Raw genomic sequence first — 16,312 nt, forward strand, 5'->3', positions numbered from 1 at the left:
GCTCAGGTCTGTCGTGGATGGAACCGAGCCAAAATCCGGGGCCTAGTCGTCATCACCATCTGCCGCTGCTTGCGCACGAGATCCAGCCCATCGGCGCCGACGAGCTCCCAGTCGAAAGCGTAGACGAGCTTGGCGAGAATGATACGCATCTCGACCTGCGCCATGTTGAGCCCCAAGCAGCCGCGGGGCCCCGGCACGAAGCCCAGGTTGGTCAGCTTGCGGTTCATGGCGTCCTTGTCCTTGGGGTCGATCCAGCGCTCCGGGCGGAACTCGTCCGGGTCGGGCCCGAAGTTGCGCGGGTCGCGGGCCATGGTGCGCGTGTCGGCCAGCACCACGACGCCCGCGGGGATGTATGCGCCGTCGACCGTCTCGCCCGGCGAGACGCGCGGGAACCCGGACACGGGCGGGAACAACCGCACCGACTCCTCGACCACGGCCTTGAGGTAAGGCAGCCGCGCCGTCGCCTCGCCGTCGATGCCCTGGCCGCCCGTCGACCCGAACGCGGCCAGCACCTCGTCCCGCAGCTTTTCGAAGCAGCGCCGGTTCTGCGCCAGGAACGTCGCCGCGCCCGTCAGCACCACTGACGTGGTCTCGCCTCCCGCGACCATGAAGACGCTCGCGTGCGACGCGAGCTCCTCCTCGGTCAGCTCGCCCTTGAGCACGTGCGAGAAGAAGTCGGCCTTGCCTTCGGCGTTACCCAGCCTGATCCTCTTGCGCGTCTTCTCCATGGTCAGATTGCGGTGCATGTCATACACGGCCGCCTGCTCCTTGGTCATGAACCAGGGGCTCAGGAGTTTCAGGATTGGCAAACGGATCAGCAGACCTGGCAGGATCTGGATGAAGTTGGCCTCCGTGACAACCTGGGCAATGAATGTGGTTAGCTGGTGGGCTCGTCCACTTCCCAAACCAATACGTAGCAAACATGCATAGATGGAATGAAAATACTCACGCTTGTCCAGAAGTGCGTCTTTGCGTTTTTGACGGCATTGAAAGACTCGCCAAATGCAAGTTCTCCTATTCCGCCATCCTATCATCAGCCGCAGCTCAAACAGTCCACCAAAAGACGTTTCGGAGAATTTGTACATACCCAGAATATCAAATGTCACCCAGTTAAAGGCATCGCCAATATCGACCTCTTTGTGTTCACCAGCGCTGAGGCGGCGAAGAGTGTCCACAAACAAGTCAGCATAATGGTGAATCACGCTCTCCTGGTTCCTCAGAGCACGAGGGTTGAACCCCGGAGACAGCAGCTCGCGGTGCTTTGCGGCCTTATCCACGTCGGTTATGTGCGTCATTCCAGGTTCATTGATGGTCTTCCAGAAGATGAGTGGCTTGGGGAACAGCTTGCGCCCCTTTTGCGGCTGGCCGTATATGTCCCTATAAGCTTGCGGGGTGATAAAAGACAAGTCATTGGGGGCAATTCGGACGATATCGCCTAAAGACTTGTATCAGTAACCAAGGCCTGTTTAACGAAGAGTTTCATATCATAGTTCCGAGATAGCTCACCGTATTTGTCGTGTGCTTCTTTTGCTATGATGGGCCACCTTCCACTTGTCCATGCCCAAGCATACCAGAACTGCCTCCCAAATTAGAGTGTGATAAACAAAGGGATGACTCATAGAGCCATGAGGGTATTATAAAAGCTTACGTTTGTAATAGCCGCTAGACGCGGGCCAGGATAACGTGACAGAGGGTGAAACCAGGTCGTATAGATCACCCAGACCACCGTGTAAGTAAGGGACTGTGGGATTCTGATTAGATCTCAAAACAAACATGGTCAAGATGATTGGTGTTGGCTCTGAGGGGGGTACAAGCGTCATACCAAAATTAGTAGAATTACTGGTAGCACTACCAGCATCTCGGTAAATGACAACGCCTTCGCGTCATCCCACGACTCGATGGCAGGAAACATCTTGGGACCTCGAAACCGATTTGAGCGAGAGGGCCTGAGAACTGTTAGAGATTGAGATGACGACCACGACCGAAGGACGAACGACCAAGTAAGAGTAAAACCTAGGTAGGGGACTATGGTACACCAACTCCAGCCCCTCGAGAATCCGGAGAGCTAGAAGTCTTATCTGCTAGTAGAGCACCGCGGAAGACCAATGGTACGATGGTTGAAGAACTACAATCTCTACTTCTAATAGTGAGATCGGAGGACTCCGTGATTGATGCTTTGTCACTGGTACCCCCCGCGCCAATCATGAATCATTCATGAGCACACTGACTTTGTATTCGATCGAAGATGACTCCGCAGGCATTTTGCTGTGGTACCATCCAGGGATGCATATCAAAGGACATGGCCATGCAGAATGATAGTGTTGCGTACACGCCCCCCACCCCAGGCTTACAGCGAACATGGGAGAAGCAGGCTTGCAGCAAGGTGGATCGGTACTTGGGTTGAAGTTGCAGGGCAGGCAGAGAGCCATGTGGCAATCTATCACGTTTGAAATGCATTGGCTCGTATACGTGACCAAGGCGATTGCCGTATAGATGGGGCGGAATGGTACTCCATTATCTCAAAGGCCCAGCTGAAAGGCAGGCCAGGGATAGTGAGTAATCACCACATGTGCTCTTGGGCATGGTTTCATGCAAGAACGGCATCGACACCGGATGGGGATGTGTACATGAAGAGACATCCTGACAAGGAGCGAAAATACGCGGAAGGGAATGGTGCAGGGGACTGGAGTCGCAACGTACTTCGAAGACCCCCGGCGGCACCAAGCTTAAGAGCGGCATGCCAAGCCAGGCAACAAAGGTCCAGCTCTACAATCTCGGCCGCAATACACATCGAGGAGGGAAGGTGATAACCACCTACTCTAGCGCTTATCGTGGAGGACGTAATCACGGTTCACTGTGCCGCTTACTATGTATAACGTTGGAGTCTGGAAGTGCAAATAAAGATGTGCTAGCTGGCATGTATTCGTGGGGGCGGAAACAGGGGTTGGGGGGTGTATTGATCAAGCAAGCGGTACCCTGACATGTGGCTGTTCGACCCCCGGAACGGGACGCTGACTAGTGCGTTTGTAACATGTACTATACTCAGAACTATACTGACATGCTGACGACATCTGGATTTGTCAGTAGGGTTATCTTGCTCCCGCAACGGCTAGCAGGGGGCCTTTGCACTAGGCTCGATGTATAATCAACGGCCCGCCCGCCTTACGAGCCCTGCAGGCTCCGCATTAGACAGATGCAGCAGGGCGGAATTCTGTCAACAAAAGCAGACACCGAGTCATGGTCTCGGGGACTGATGCCGCCCGTGACATTTGGTCCATGCAGGTGCTACACGTTGTGTGAGATCCGATCATGAAGCGACCGGCAGCCACAATTTGACCAGGGAGTTGGAATCTCGGTTAAATGCATACACACCTGAGAGTTCGGTGACGTTTTCCGAATGACGCCAAGGCATGTATAGGAGTAGAGTTACAGCCTGACTATCTCTCTCTGCTGGACTTTTGCCTAGTGCGCCGTACCATGAGGCCAACACGTTTCTCAAGACGAAACATGGCTCTGACCATAATAAAGACATGTTGAGGTCCAAAGTATGAGCAAACATAGGATGATTAAGAAGCAAAAAAGACACAAAGTTATAGTGGAATGCAATAGTCTCAGTAAAGTCTAGTAAGTGTCTAGTCCAGAATGCTAGCTATACATATCAAGTCTGGTTTTACAGGGAACTGCGTATCTGAACATTGTCTCCTCCGTCTTGGGCTGCTTTCACACAGTCCACGACCACGTTGTGAAGCCTCCCTGAGCGAATTGCCTCGTAGATGACCGTGTTATACTGACCCACCGACGGAGACACCCCGCCGGGCACCACCTCGTCATCGCCGGACACGAGAGCCTCGGTGATGAGGGGGACCTTGAGCTCGCCGCGTACAAAGTCGTACACCCGCTTGCCCGCCATGCCCAAGAATGGGCTGGCATTGGGCGTCGTGCTGCCGGCCTCGGCGAGCGTGGTGCCTGGGGCGGCGAGCGCGTGGGACCGCACGCGCAGATCGACGGCCTGGCACACGGCTACGAGATGGGCGGCCGCCAGTTGCGAGAAGACGTCGACGGCCTTGAGCGTGTAGCGGGCCGAGATGAGGGCGAGCGAGTTGATGCCCTGGTTGCCCATCTCGGCCGTCTGCACGTGGGACCCGACGGGGTTGGCCAGGAAGCCGAGCTCGCTGGTCAGCGCCGCCGCCATAATGTCGGTGCCCTTGAACAGGAAGCTGGTCGCCGGGTCGTCGGCCACCAGGTTCGGCGGCAGCCCGCGGTTTGTGCTGGGGTTGATGAGCTCAGTGCACTGTGAGAAGAGCATGCGGCCGAGCGACTGCAGGCCCTGCCGCAGCTTCTCGACCGCGCTCGTGATGGCCTTGGCCTGGAAGTTGCCGCCGTGCACGATGCGACCCTTGCCACCGTGGCCATGCCGGTCGATGAGCGGGTTGTCGGTGACCGAGTTGAGCTCGGTCGAGATCTGGGCGTAGGCGAGCTGGAAGTCCTCGATCACGGGGCCGATCCACTGGCTGGCGGTGCGGACGGCGTAGCGGTCCTGACGCAGGGTGCCGCTGGCGAGGAAGTCGGCGCTGTTGACGAGGCGCGAGCCGCGCAGGAAGCGGAACATGTTGTGGGCGCTGTCGACCTGGCCCGGGTGGGGGCGCACGCCCGCGACGAAGGGGTCGAAGCTCTCGTCGGTGCCGCACAGCGCCTCCACCGTCATGGCCGTCAGCACCTGCGACAGCGCCGCCAGGCAGCTGCACTCGTACGCCGCCAGCGCCGCCACGCCCGCCGAGAAGGCCGTGCCGTTGACGATGGCGAGCCCCTCCTTGGCCTGCACGCCCAGCGGCGGCAGCTGCGCCTGCTCCAGGGCCTTGTCGGCGCGCATGAGCTTGCGCGGCTTCTGGCCGTCGACGCCGCCTTCTCGCGGCCCGAAGTAGGCGGAAACGTATTTCTTGCCCTGCAGGACTCCGCCCACGTAGGAGAGCGGTCCCAAGTCCCCCGAGGCGGAGATGCTGCCGCGCAGGGGCACCAGCGGCACGATGTCATGGTTCAGCATGGCCGCGAGCCGATCCGTGATCTGGATGCGGACTCCCGACGCGCCGGCGGCGAGGGAGTTGAGCCGCACCAGCATGGACGCGCGCACCCAGGCCTCGGGCATGCAGGTGGTGGGCGATATGGAGCTGCAGACCATAGGGTCCGTCTCGCTGTCGCTAGTGATGCCGGCCATGAGCAGGGTGAAGAGGCGCTGCTGCAGGCGGTCGACGGCGTCGGTGCGCTGGTCAGCGCTGCCGCCGAAGCCCGTGTTGACGCCGTAGATGACCTCACCCTGGGCGAGCTTCTCCTGCACAATGTTGCTGCACTCCTGGATGGCCTGGGCCGCCTCGTCTGTCACAGTCACCTGGGACAGATACCGTGAGACGGCAACGACATCGGCCACGGTCAGGGTCTGGCTGTCGACGAAAACATTGTTTATAGACGATGCTATGCGCTCTTGCTGAGCAACTAGCAGTTCCGAAAAGGATACGACGGGGAATAGTTGTGACATGTTGAATGAAAGGAGGTAGATTGTGGATTATGTCACCGAAAAGGGGTTCAAGAGGTTCAAGGCCGAACTATGATTTTTCTCTTGTGTAAGTGTGTAACCTATCGAGTATTTATTATTCATAGACATGTCCACAGTACGGCCAAGGGTATAATCACATACTGGGCCCTATCATTGCAACGCATATCGGAATTTCTCACTGGTACAGGACCGTTTGCAGCAACGCTACAATCTCTTCCCCTAAGTTCCTGCAACAGGTACACTCGGAAGATCTGGAGAACAGAAACGAATACAGTATCCTGGTGTCTATACATGATTACTGATCCGATAAGGGCCGAAAAGTATGAACTACAAAGTACCAGAAATGGTGTCCTTGTACTTGGCTGCCGACATAGGACTATAGATTCGGTCTTGAACATACCGAAAATAGACAGAGGTTATGCACATGTTCGCTAAGGGTCAGATCATCTAGGGTAGGAGAGTATAGCCTGCACCTATGAAGGCATCCCTCGCTAAACGCGGTGTGCATCTAAAAGTTAGGGGGTGGAATGGAATCTTAGTTCTCGATATCACAAGTACACGACTGAGCCTCTAAGCAAAGCTAAACCATGGAGGATCAGAATGCTGGTAATATGAGTCAGGAAGAACAGAGTGCTGCCTGCCGTGTACCAAAGAAATGCTTCCTGTACAAGGCAGATGCTGATACGAATTAGTCATAGAACCGGAGCTGAAACAGGCCGTTGCTTATTCCGGGCCCGGCTCCTGACGGGATTCGTATGCATCTCGGACGGCGGTGAAAATACGAATGTGGCAGTTCGCATGACAGGGCGTTCTAGATCGCAACATGCAAGGTTGTAGTTGAGAGTGGGGGTTCCAGTACGGCAAAGATTGGGAAACAGTCAGCTCTTACGAGGACGGCTTAGGAAGACACGTGAACGGAGGCAACCTGCCGATGACAGGGTACTCTTGCCAAAGACTGCATTAACGAGCCGTAGCTGAGAAGGTGGGGGGCGCATGGGGTCGCGGAAAAGAAAACATGTTGGTATGTATACAGAGACAGGAAACTGATAAGAGGGGCGAGTAAAGCCCCCCCTGAAGGTCTGCTTGGTTATTTCACTTACCTCCTGCTTCCCTTCTAGTCTGAAAGGCCACGCACGTGTTACAAGATACCCTCCAGAAACACCCTTCTTTTCGACCCCATCATGTCAGCACTTGCGTGGGATGAGATCCGGGCCCACAACGTCGAGGCCGACGCCTGGATCGTGGTGCACGGGAACGGTAAGTTTCTTTTGGCCCGTCTTGGTGGCGCGCGCTTATCTCGCATCTTGAGATGTGGCTGACGCAGTGTGCCGGCGGGACGGCAAAAACAAAAGCAACAGTCTACAACGTTACCAAGTTCTTGGAAGACCACCCGGGCGGAAAAGACATCATTCTCGAGGAGGCGGGCCAGGACGCCACGGCTGTGTTCGAGGAGGCGGCGCATTCCTCCGAGGCCCGGGACATCTTGGCCTCGCTCTTGGTTGGCCCCCTGAAGGAGCACCAACAGGCGAATGCAGTCCAATCCTTCGACGCCCTCCACGCCAAGGGGCGGGCGACCACGGCATCTTCCACTAGGCCAGGTGGTGCGGAATTCTCTTGGAAGCGAGTGGCCACTCCCGCTCTACTTTCGGCCCTGATGGTGGTCTGGTGGTACGGTCGGGACAGGGTGGCGGGAGAGGCTCGGCAAAGTGCATCGGTCGGGGCGACCGGGGCCCCTTGGTGGTGGTCGATTGCAGTCGTCCTTTGCATTGTCCTTTCGGGCGTCTTCTCTAGATTCGTTAGCCACGTCATCTACGTGGACTTTGGGCGTCTGGAGAAATACCCGTCTCGCGTAAGCATTGACTGAAATGAACGGGCGGGCATAATGCGGCAGGGGTCGCGTTTCAAACAGGACTTATGTAGGCATGTTCAGCCCTGGAGGTCGTATTGATGGAAGAATGAAGCATCGTTATCACATACATATTACGTTATCTACATGGCCCGTAATTCATCACGCAATCCCCGCGAATAACGTGCCTGCGATAGGTTGTCATAAAGCTTAGCACCTCTATCAAACGGCGTCTGTCCACGGGCCGGGTTCCCCGCTACCCTGTTTGGCAAGTCCGGCCGAAGGAATGTCTGATAGGCTCACCCCTGCCCCCTCGACGCTGCTGGCTGCTGACTGTGTCTGCCATCCCTGCTGCACCGCACTACACCCATTTGCGAACATGCTGCATGCCAGAGTGCTGGAAGAGTTCCGCACATGGCCAACATGGTCAGCTGACCTCACCCGCATGGAGCCGTACTTACCCTTGTGTAAGCCGCAATGAGACAATACTTGTACTTGTATGTGCTTACCAAACCACGGGTTATCTTTTTACCCAATCATTACGCCATTCGCTTATCAGAGCGAGGCTGAAGAGTCCTACTTGACTGCATGAGGTCTATACCCACATTGCCAATTGTGCAATAGCCCCCGGGTCGTGGCCCCCTTGCAAGATGCATACTATTACCATGGGCTAGTTCCCTGCTATACTCCGTGGTCGGATTGGCCTTGGCGCCCTGGCCAGGCAGCAACGTTTCTCGGCGACGGCAACAGCAGCGAGTCGATTGCGATGTATGCGGCAATAATCACGCACTTAGCTGAAACCCGTATGTAGACCAGTTCCCATCGGTACCCTCGTTATCATCCATGCGACCTTGGAGGAGCTCGTCGTCGACAAGGGGAACTAAGTACACGCCACCACCACCACGATCAACCGTAGCTGCAATAGGAAGAGGTACATGCTCATGTAGAGCAGGTAGTCAGAAGGATTCTATGAGTAGTCTTATACCATGATACTATAATGTGGAGATTTGAATCCTGTGTGGGAGCCCAGAGATGGCGTATTATACTATGCTTTAGCAATCAGTTCCTGGCCCTTTTGAAATGCTATCAGATTGAGTTCAACACCAGGTTATCACAACTATGTCGTGTGAATTCTTTCTCAAGGGCGACTCATCGCAATGTTCGGTCTCCATTCCCATGGGGGCTAACACGTTCCGCAGTCTGAATCATCTCAAACAGGCGGTGGCGGAGAAATTGAGTGTCATTGACCCGTCTAGTAAGTGATAGCTTGATTGCTGCCTCGTAGAGGTCGAAACTCCTGTGCTGACATAATAATGCTTCTTTATAGGTCTGTCGTTTTCACTAAACGGCACTTTGTGTGACACCCTGCCTCCGCTCCTCGAGGCCAAAGGCCCGGTCTGCGTCCTGGTCAACGGCGACGCCGTCCGTGAGGTACCCGGACCTTCGGGTCTGCCATTCCTCGGGAGCCACACTGAGGTGTACCCGGACCACCTAGGCAACCATGAGCGGCTATTCCAGACGTATGGCTCCTTGTTCCACACGACCGTCATGGGCCGCAAGGTGTACCACACCAACGACCCGGAGATCACGGGCCACGTTTTCAAGGAGTCGGCCTTCTTCAGCAAGGAGATCAACGAGGCCCACCCGCTGTACGGCGTCAAGAGCCCGCACGCCGGCGTCTTCCTCACCAGCACGCACACGGAGGTGTGGCGCGAGGCGCACAAGTTTCTGGTCCCCACCATGGGGCCCAAGGCCATCGACCGGCACGCTGTGACTGTGCTGAGTCTGGCGCAACGGCTCTTCCCCATTTTCGACGAGCTGGAAGGCGAGCGACGCGAGGCTTGGAACGTCTTCGAGTACATGCTCAAGCTCTCGTCGCAGATCGTCGGCGAGCTCTTCATCGACACTGACTTCGGCCACCTCGAGGGCACTGACGCCCCGCTTCACATCACTGTGCGCACCATCTTCCGCCTGCTCGGCCTCAACAAGAAGGTCACATCGTGGGGAGACTGGTACGCCTGGCTTCCCTTTGGCGACCCTAAGCGGCTGCGCGACACCTGGCACGAGGTCGGGGAGCGGGTCGGCAAGCACATAGCTGAGGCCAAGGTGGGAGAGGGAGACGTGCCTCTGCAAGAAGCAGCCCTCAAGACTGCAAATATGACAGGTAACGCTAATCCTGTCCACCGTTTGAACCTTCAAAGAGATTTCTAACTTGAAGTCTTTTCAGACTTTCTTGTCCGGGCAGTCGACAGCAAAGGGAACAAGATGCCAGCAGAGAGCCGGAAGCCCGCCCTCATCGTTGCCGTCACAGCCGGGTTCGTAACCACGAGCGCGCTGCTGTCGTGGCTCCTGTACGGGTTGACGGCGTACCCAGGGTGCCAGGAGCGGCTGATTCAGGAGCTGGCGGACGCCGGCATGGCCGGGGCGACAGAAGAGGAGATGCGGTCTGGCGAGTTCTTCAGTCGGCTCCCCTTTCTGGACAAGTACGTCAAGGAGACGCAGCGGCACCACACGACATCGTTCCAGCCGGCGCGGACGGCGCGGACGGACCTGGTGCTGCCCAACGGGATGCGGCTGCCGAAGGGCGCCGTTGTCATCGCCGAGGTGCACCACCTGCACCACAACGACCGGGTGTGGGAGAACCCGACGCGCTTCGACCCGGACCGCTGGGACACGGCGCAGGTCCAGGGCCGCCACCGCGCCGCCTACATCCCCTTCGCCATGGGGCCCCGCATGTGCATCGCGAGCCACTTCGTCGTGCGCGAGGTCAAGATCGTCCTGAGCCAGCTCGTCTGGCGCTACGAGTTTGTCCGCCACAAGCGGGACGGCGACGCGGAGCCCGTAGAGTACGACCCCATGTTCCAGACCATCCGGCCTCGGAACCTTTACATGACGACGCGGAAACGCACGTCGTGGCCGAGTCGCACTGAAGTCAGTAGTTAGATCGTCTAGTTTAATGTAGTTACCAATTCATCTCCATGTCCTTTTTACAAGTACTCTAATCTGACACGAAGTGAATCACCCAAGGTAATGTATAGAACTAATGGTTGCCAGTCTTTGACGACTATCGGCGAATTAAAATAAGGTATCTAATCTAGTGTACAGACGGAGCACTAGGCAAGATGTAGCATGTTGAAAAAAAGTATCGGGATTTTGGTCTATTAAGTGAATGGGTATTCTTTTACTCCCTGTTAGTTACCGCTTTTTAAAGGCAGACGCAAGTCTCCAAATCGTCACATCCTTTCCCACCACACATTTGTACCTAGGCAGAAACCTGCTCGTCATCAACCTTTGGGGTCTTGGGGAACAGTCTCTCCCACCGCATCGCCAAAGCACAGACGGTATCCAAAGCCCCAGCGACAAGTACGAGAATGAAGGTCGTCTGCATGGCGCCCGTGACAGCCTCCAGTGCCGACTCCCGCAGGGGCCCATCGATCTCCTTGAAGAGAGTGCTCTGGGCGCCCGCCGCAGCGTTCTGGATCTCGTGCTGGCTGAAGCCGTGGCCGGCGAGGATAGGGTTGAGGTTGCTGACGGCGGTGGACTGGTAGACACGGCCGGCGATGACCAAGCAAAGCACCTGTGATCCGATCTGGCTGACGTTCTGGAGCGTGATGGCGTTGACGGCGTCCTCGGGCTTGGCCTTGAGCGACGCCACGGCGTAGCCCAGCTGCATGGTCAGGCCGCAGCCGGCGCCCATGATGACACTGAAGCCGTACAGGTTGGCCACGGGTGTCGAAGGCTCGAGGTACACGAAGAAGAGGGCGCCCGCGATGGTGAGCAGGACGCCCGAGGCCAGGTAGAAGCTCGCGTAGACGTTGACCTTGGGCAGCAGGTAGCCCGACGCCAGGTTGACGGCGATGGTGATGAGCAAGAGCGGCAGCAGGCGCACGGCCGCCATGAGCGGCGAGTCCTCGTTGACGAACTGGAAGTAGATGGGGATATAGTACGTCGTCACGTACAGGGCCGTGTTGATGCACGACATGCAGATGTAGGCGAGCACCTGGGTCCGCGACAGGAGGAGGTGACCCGGGAAGGAGCGGTCGGCGGGCGTCGTGAAGATGCAGAAGTACTGCTGCAGCACATACAGCACGAAGGCGACGGCGAAGGCAACGATCATGCCGATGGCGCGGCTGTCGTCCCAGGCCCAGATACCGCCCGCAGAGACGAATGCCAGAGCGAAGAAGACCCAGAAAGCGCAGCTCAGCACGGAGCCCACCCAGTCCACTTTCTTCAGCCTCTCGACAACGGACACACCCTTGACCGGCCGGATGGAAGGGAGGCAGAAGAGATAGATGGGTGCAGACAGGGCACCGATGATCAGGTTGATGTAGAATCCCCAACGCCAGGTGGCCGAGCTGAGAGCGAAGCCGCCACCAACGACAGGGCCCAGGATGGTGCCAATGCCCCAAATGAATCCAAGCCCAGTCATGTAGGTGGCTCTCTCCTCGCGAGTAGTGAGAACGGAGAAGTGGTTCAGGCCGCCAAGGTAGATGCCCGTGCCTCCAGCCCCGGCAATGACACGCCCGACGATGAGAGCCTCGATGTTCGGGGCGGCGCCGCAGAGGGCAGAGCCAGCCTGAAACACAACAACACCGCCGATGTAGAGCCATTTCATGTTGAACTTGCCGAAGAGCGCATTGTAGGGAAGGATGACGGCGACGGAGCCGAGGGGGAAACCGGCACCGACCCAGGGCAGCTGCGGCACGTTCTGGAAGGTCTCGACAACGGCGCCCTGGATGTCGGCGGCAATGGTGGTGTCGAGGCCGTAAATCAGACACGAGCAGTACAGGCCGGCGCAGACGAGGAACCAACGCCAGCCCGTGAGCTTGCGGACGTTGTCCTCGACCGTGCTAGGGTCCGCATGGGGATCATGCGTTTTCGTGACGCCATTGGTCGTGGAGGAGGGAAGACTGTCTTTGCCGTTCTGACTGTCGTAGCCGTTCTGCTTCTCGGCGAAACCGCTGCCAGAAGCGCTGCCCTTCTCGGTGGAACTCTCGAGGGTACTCATGATCACTGACTGGAGCGATGAAGTCGTTTGCAATGTGTCGACAACAACGAACTCTGAAGCTGCCCACGATCTACTTCACTCTTATTTTATTCCGAACTCCGGCCCAAAGAAAGCCCTGCAATTCAAAACATCATGCAGTACGTTGGAAATGACAGAATTGCCCAGCTACATTAGTCAGGCGGGCTCGAATTCCCCCTGGCAAGAAGCTGCCATTGATGTTTGGTGTTGGGCGGGCTTACACGCAGTTCAGTTTACATAAGCCGGGGGGAACTATAACCCCAGGTAACAACGTCTTATTAATCATCATTGCTATGAGGCCAAACAAAGCCCCGGACGGGGGTGCAGGGATAAGAATGCAAGTGCGCACGGCAGGGGCTGAGGTGGGAGGGACGGCTCGTCTCCCGCAGTCCGCCAGCCCCCCTACCCCCCAGCCCGTCAGATTATTCTCAGAGCCCTGTCCATCTGCACTGCACAGACGGGGGTTTCAATCCTCTCAGCGTAGGATCACTAAGAGAAAGAGGGGCCGTGCAAATCTTGTTCTTGCTTGCTTTTTGTCTTGATCATTCATAATCCGTTTCTGCGACACGGGGGATATATTGCCCGGTATTAGTCAGACTCGCAGGATAGGATAGGAGCAATCGCATAGCCACATATTCTATACCCCTGCCCGCATCCCTGAGACTAACCGCTCCTGTAAGGCCCTTTTTTGTGGGACATTTTGGGCGTAAGATAAGCGGCTTATAGCCAAGCCATGGCGTCAGCGCATGCTGTGTCACGCAATGTAGAGCCCCACGCGTACTTCTAAGATTGCCCAGACTTCGTCCTTTAGGTCTTCGTAGTAGTCTGTGATTATGCTGTGGGAATGGCCGACTTAGGAGATTGAGCGTTTGGCGCACACCCAGTCTCGGTCACGGCCATGGCTTATACTGAAGTTTTCAGTTATGGTTCAACAATGCACAAAGGCCACCGGTGTTAGTACGTTGTTGATTCTAAGAGATTGAACAATATCACCAAAGGCATCCGTCACTCAAAGTGGTGGACTTCATTTGTAGTCATAGAAATATATTCCGATTCATATCGCGCTATGTAACTGGGGCTCTCGAATGTGTAGCTATTCTAAGCAAGGGGCTTCCTAGCCGTCACGATGAGTCGGTTGTGTGCCCACATGGCCCCCTTCTGAGACTCGGCGATGGCCCCCTCGATCATGGCATCAATGTGTGCCGCCTTCTCGGGATTGGTCTGGCGGATCTTGTCGCTGATGTTGATGGGGATGGTGAGGTTGCACCAGTGCATCGAGAGCATGGTGTGGCGCCTGCCGGACTGCCAGTCGGCCGTCACGGCCTCGAGCCCCTCATCCCGCAGCGTCTGCGCCAGCCGCCGCACCCACGTCGGAAGCAGCGGCGTGTTCTCCACCACCGTCATCTTCTGCACCGCCTCCAGGCAGTCGGTCGCGATCCCCGGCGCGATCGTCTCCACGTGCTGCGACTCGAGGTCGATCTCACACCACTGGAGATGCCCTCCGGGCTCTAGATATCGTAATGGCCCGCATTAGCCAACTCATCGTCTTTGGAGGGGGTAGATTATTACTCACTGAGCAGCTTCATCAAGTTGCGCAGAACGGGCACCGGGTCTTGGTCGATGACGAAGACGATGAGACGCACGTTGACAATGTCAAAGGTTCCAGCCAAGTCGGCCGGTGGCTCGTCGAAGACACTCCATTGCCGGAGTGACAGATTCTCGGGGAGCCACTCCTTGGGCCCAACTTGACCAATGTCGACATCAAGGCCAACCAACTCAGTCTTGATGGAAGGATCCAGCTGCGAGTGTAGATCTAGAAGCCAGACACTTTTGGAAAATGCGGAACCGCTGTCAGTGACTAATTCTCAAGACAAATATCGGGTTTCGCAAGATGCGAGGGTTGGCTCTCTACTCACCCAGTCCCGGTGCCTACATCAGCTACCTTCAAGAACTCCTTGTCCCTAGGAATCTTTGGGCTTAGGCTGTATCCAAAGATGTCTTTCCAGAGGTGGTGCTGAAGGTTGAGTCTTCCCAGTCATGTCAGTAAAAATGGCAACGGGCAAATGTTTGGGAGCATCTACCTGGTGAAGTCAATGTAATCCCGGGCAAGGGGGTACTCTCCGACCTCATGCTTAGCCTCGGTACCATTTGGGTCGACGTAGCCCGGACGGGACATCGTGGTATTGGTGCTGACGGTTGCCATGGCGTAGCGTTGACTGAAGAAGGCTATGAAGCTCAAAGATGAGAATGGTGATATGTTACTAATTCAGCGAGTATAGAGACATAGGTAAAGGGGTCGAGGTGAGCCCAAAGCTCGCTTATGTATTATATTACAAGCCATCTTCGAAATGTAGCAAACAATCATATGAGCCATTGTGAAATCGCGCCCCTGGGGGAACTCTGATCCCATGCCCAGGTCTGGTCAGCGTCTCTCTTGACACCAACTGCAGTTCCCCTCATGCCTATGTCGATGGTGGATTTTGACCACACCCGACTGATTCCTGCCGATAGAGGGCCAGGGAAAAAGCGGCTTGCAGTACCGCGATACACTGGAGTGAAGTTCGGTATCATTTACGCCTTCCTGGCGATATGCATCGGCGGCGGTTCCAGACCCTTGCTGTAAGCACTAGAGCTACAATGGTGGGCCAGGTTGGGGGGACGGCGACTGGGTGGGGGAGGCGGAGTACTGGGCGGAAGGAGGGGGTGTACGGTTAGATCTCAGTATATGCACCTCATGCAGGTGAGCACAGGGTTTTCGATCCCACCGGAGCTGAGCCAAGATGGGACACATGCATGCACGCCACTGAAGATATCAGGTAGCACGAGCTGCTGGTGTACAGGGGTGGGAATATCATCCTCCTTGGTCTGAGAATTTGGTACTAACCCCCTGTTATGCGTGTTCAATCCTGCAATCAGCAAGCCCACTTGACCAAGGTATCATTGGGAATAATGATTAGGTGATCTTGCGCCATCGTCTACGTCGTGTTCGGTGTATTGCTCAACCCGATAGCGCAGCAGATACTGGTGGCTGAATCGAGTTCAACGACACAGGGGCATCCCGATCGACCACCGAGGAATTTCTAAGTGAATGAGTGTATGCCCCTCAAGGAGAGGGATCAGTAATCACATATTCAAAGTCAGCATGATAGAATACAGCCACTTATGCCACTGTAATGCGTGCTTCTTAGCGAGATCTCGCGGGCACTCAAGAGCATGGCACATATGTCTCTGGCCGCAAGGCCTTATAAACACAACAGTGCCAATTGCAGAGTAACAGGGCAATCGGTTGCTCGAAACCTCTTTTTCTCAAGGCAGCTCGTCGTCTGCATCACGGACCATTGTACGCCTGACTTGCCCCCGTACTTCGCGAATCTCTTGTCCAACGACATTACGGGAGACCTGACTATGAAAGGCTGAGCATTCCATGACGTTGATGCCACTGTCGACGAACTAAATGTAGCAGTCTTCTTCCAAATCGGCCAAAGGTAAGTTACGCTCAAGTCGGGAACACAAAATTTCATGAATAGCTATTTAGACAGCGTAGCAAGAGCTTTCAGCTGCACAGCCCTGTTAGTCTCAAGCTCAATTTTGTTGAGAAAGTAAAGCCTTTCTGACGATGTTGAAAAAGAAGCCTAGAATATAGTCGCGATGTTAGCTTGGCATAAATCTATAGTTATAATGGAGAAGTTATCTAAAAGTGGGAAGTATTATTGCTGGTGGTATAGATTACAAAGCGTGTAACGGGGGTAAATTGACCCGGGGCAAGGGTGAATGAGACACAACCATTTCTAAGCACGTACGAATACGGGACATAGAGATCCCGCCCCCGTCCAGACTCACACGGTTGACCCGGAAGACTTCATTCATTCGGCCGACTCATAACTTGATGAGC

The 16,312-nt window shown here is 55.9% G+C and overlaps 7 protein-coding genes across 7 annotated transcripts; 3 read left to right on the top strand and 4 right to left on the bottom strand.

Moving 5' to 3' along the window:
• Positions 1-2: 2 nt before the first annotated feature.
• On the bottom strand, positions 3-1,775 carry PG998_007063 (uncharacterized protein; the record flags this gene model as incomplete). Its single annotated transcript, XM_066873879.1, has 4 exons — positions 3-860; positions 950-1,014; positions 1,088-1,435; positions 1,649-1,775. 4 exons carry the CDS (start codon positions 1,773-1,775, stop codon positions 3-5), a joined length of 1,398 nt encoding a protein of 465 aa, XP_066729824.1.
• A 1,895-nt stretch (positions 1,776-3,670) lies between these two features.
• PG998_007064 (phenylalanine and histidine ammonia-lyase) lies at positions 3,671-5,530 on the bottom strand (the record flags this gene model as incomplete). The annotated part of the gene is made up of 1 exon (XM_066873880.1): positions 3,671-5,530. The coding sequence occupies one exon, from the start codon at positions 5,528-5,530 to the stop codon at positions 3,671-3,673; it is 1,860 nt and encodes a 619-aa protein (XP_066729825.1).
• Positions 5,531-6,729: 1,199 nt separating this feature from the next.
• Positions 6,730-7,412, top strand: PG998_007065 (uncharacterized protein; the record flags this gene model as incomplete). Its single annotated transcript, XM_066873881.1, has 2 exons — positions 6,730-6,805; positions 6,907-7,412. The coding sequence occupies 2 exons, from the start codon at positions 6,730-6,732 to the stop codon at positions 7,410-7,412; spliced, it is 582 nt and encodes a 193-aa protein (XP_066729826.1).
• A 1,101-nt stretch (positions 7,413-8,513) lies between these two features.
• Positions 8,514-9,605, top strand: PG998_007066 (cytochrome P450 monooxygenase; the record flags this gene model as incomplete). The annotated part of the gene is made up of 2 exons (XM_066873882.1): positions 8,514-8,649; positions 8,722-9,605. The coding sequence occupies 2 exons, from the start codon at positions 8,514-8,516 to the stop codon at positions 9,603-9,605; spliced, it is 1,020 nt and encodes a 339-aa protein (XP_066729827.1).
• A 54-nt stretch (positions 9,606-9,659) lies between these two features.
• On the top strand, positions 9,660-10,337 carry PG998_007067 (cytochrome P450; the record flags this gene model as incomplete). Its single annotated transcript, XM_066873883.1, has 1 exon — positions 9,660-10,337. The coding sequence occupies one exon, from the start codon at positions 9,660-9,662 to the stop codon at positions 10,335-10,337; it is 678 nt and encodes a 225-aa protein (XP_066729828.1).
• A 319-nt stretch (positions 10,338-10,656) lies between these two features.
• On the bottom strand, positions 10,657-12,402 carry PG998_007068 (uncharacterized protein; the record flags this gene model as incomplete). The annotated part of the gene is made up of 1 exon (XM_066873884.1): positions 10,657-12,402. One exon carries the CDS (start codon positions 12,400-12,402, stop codon positions 10,657-10,659), a length of 1,746 nt encoding a protein of 581 aa, XP_066729829.1.
• A 1,116-nt stretch (positions 12,403-13,518) lies between these two features.
• PG998_007069 (uncharacterized protein) lies at positions 13,519-14,623 on the bottom strand (the record flags this gene model as incomplete). The annotated part of the gene is made up of 4 exons (XM_066873885.1): positions 13,519-13,928; positions 13,994-14,268; positions 14,337-14,447; positions 14,502-14,623. The coding sequence occupies 4 exons, from the start codon at positions 14,621-14,623 to the stop codon at positions 13,519-13,521; spliced, it is 918 nt and encodes a 305-aa protein (XP_066729830.1).
• Between the last annotated feature and the right edge of the window lie 1,689 nt (positions 14,624-16,312).

This window comes from Apiospora kogelbergensis (assembly GCF_038363985.1).
Source record: "Apiospora kogelbergensis strain CBS 113332 chromosome Unknown utg000005l_segment0_segment0, whole genome shotgun sequence".
In the NCBI taxonomy this organism is placed as follows: Eukaryota; Fungi; Ascomycota; class Sordariomycetes; order Amphisphaeriales; family Apiosporaceae; genus Apiospora; species Apiospora kogelbergensis.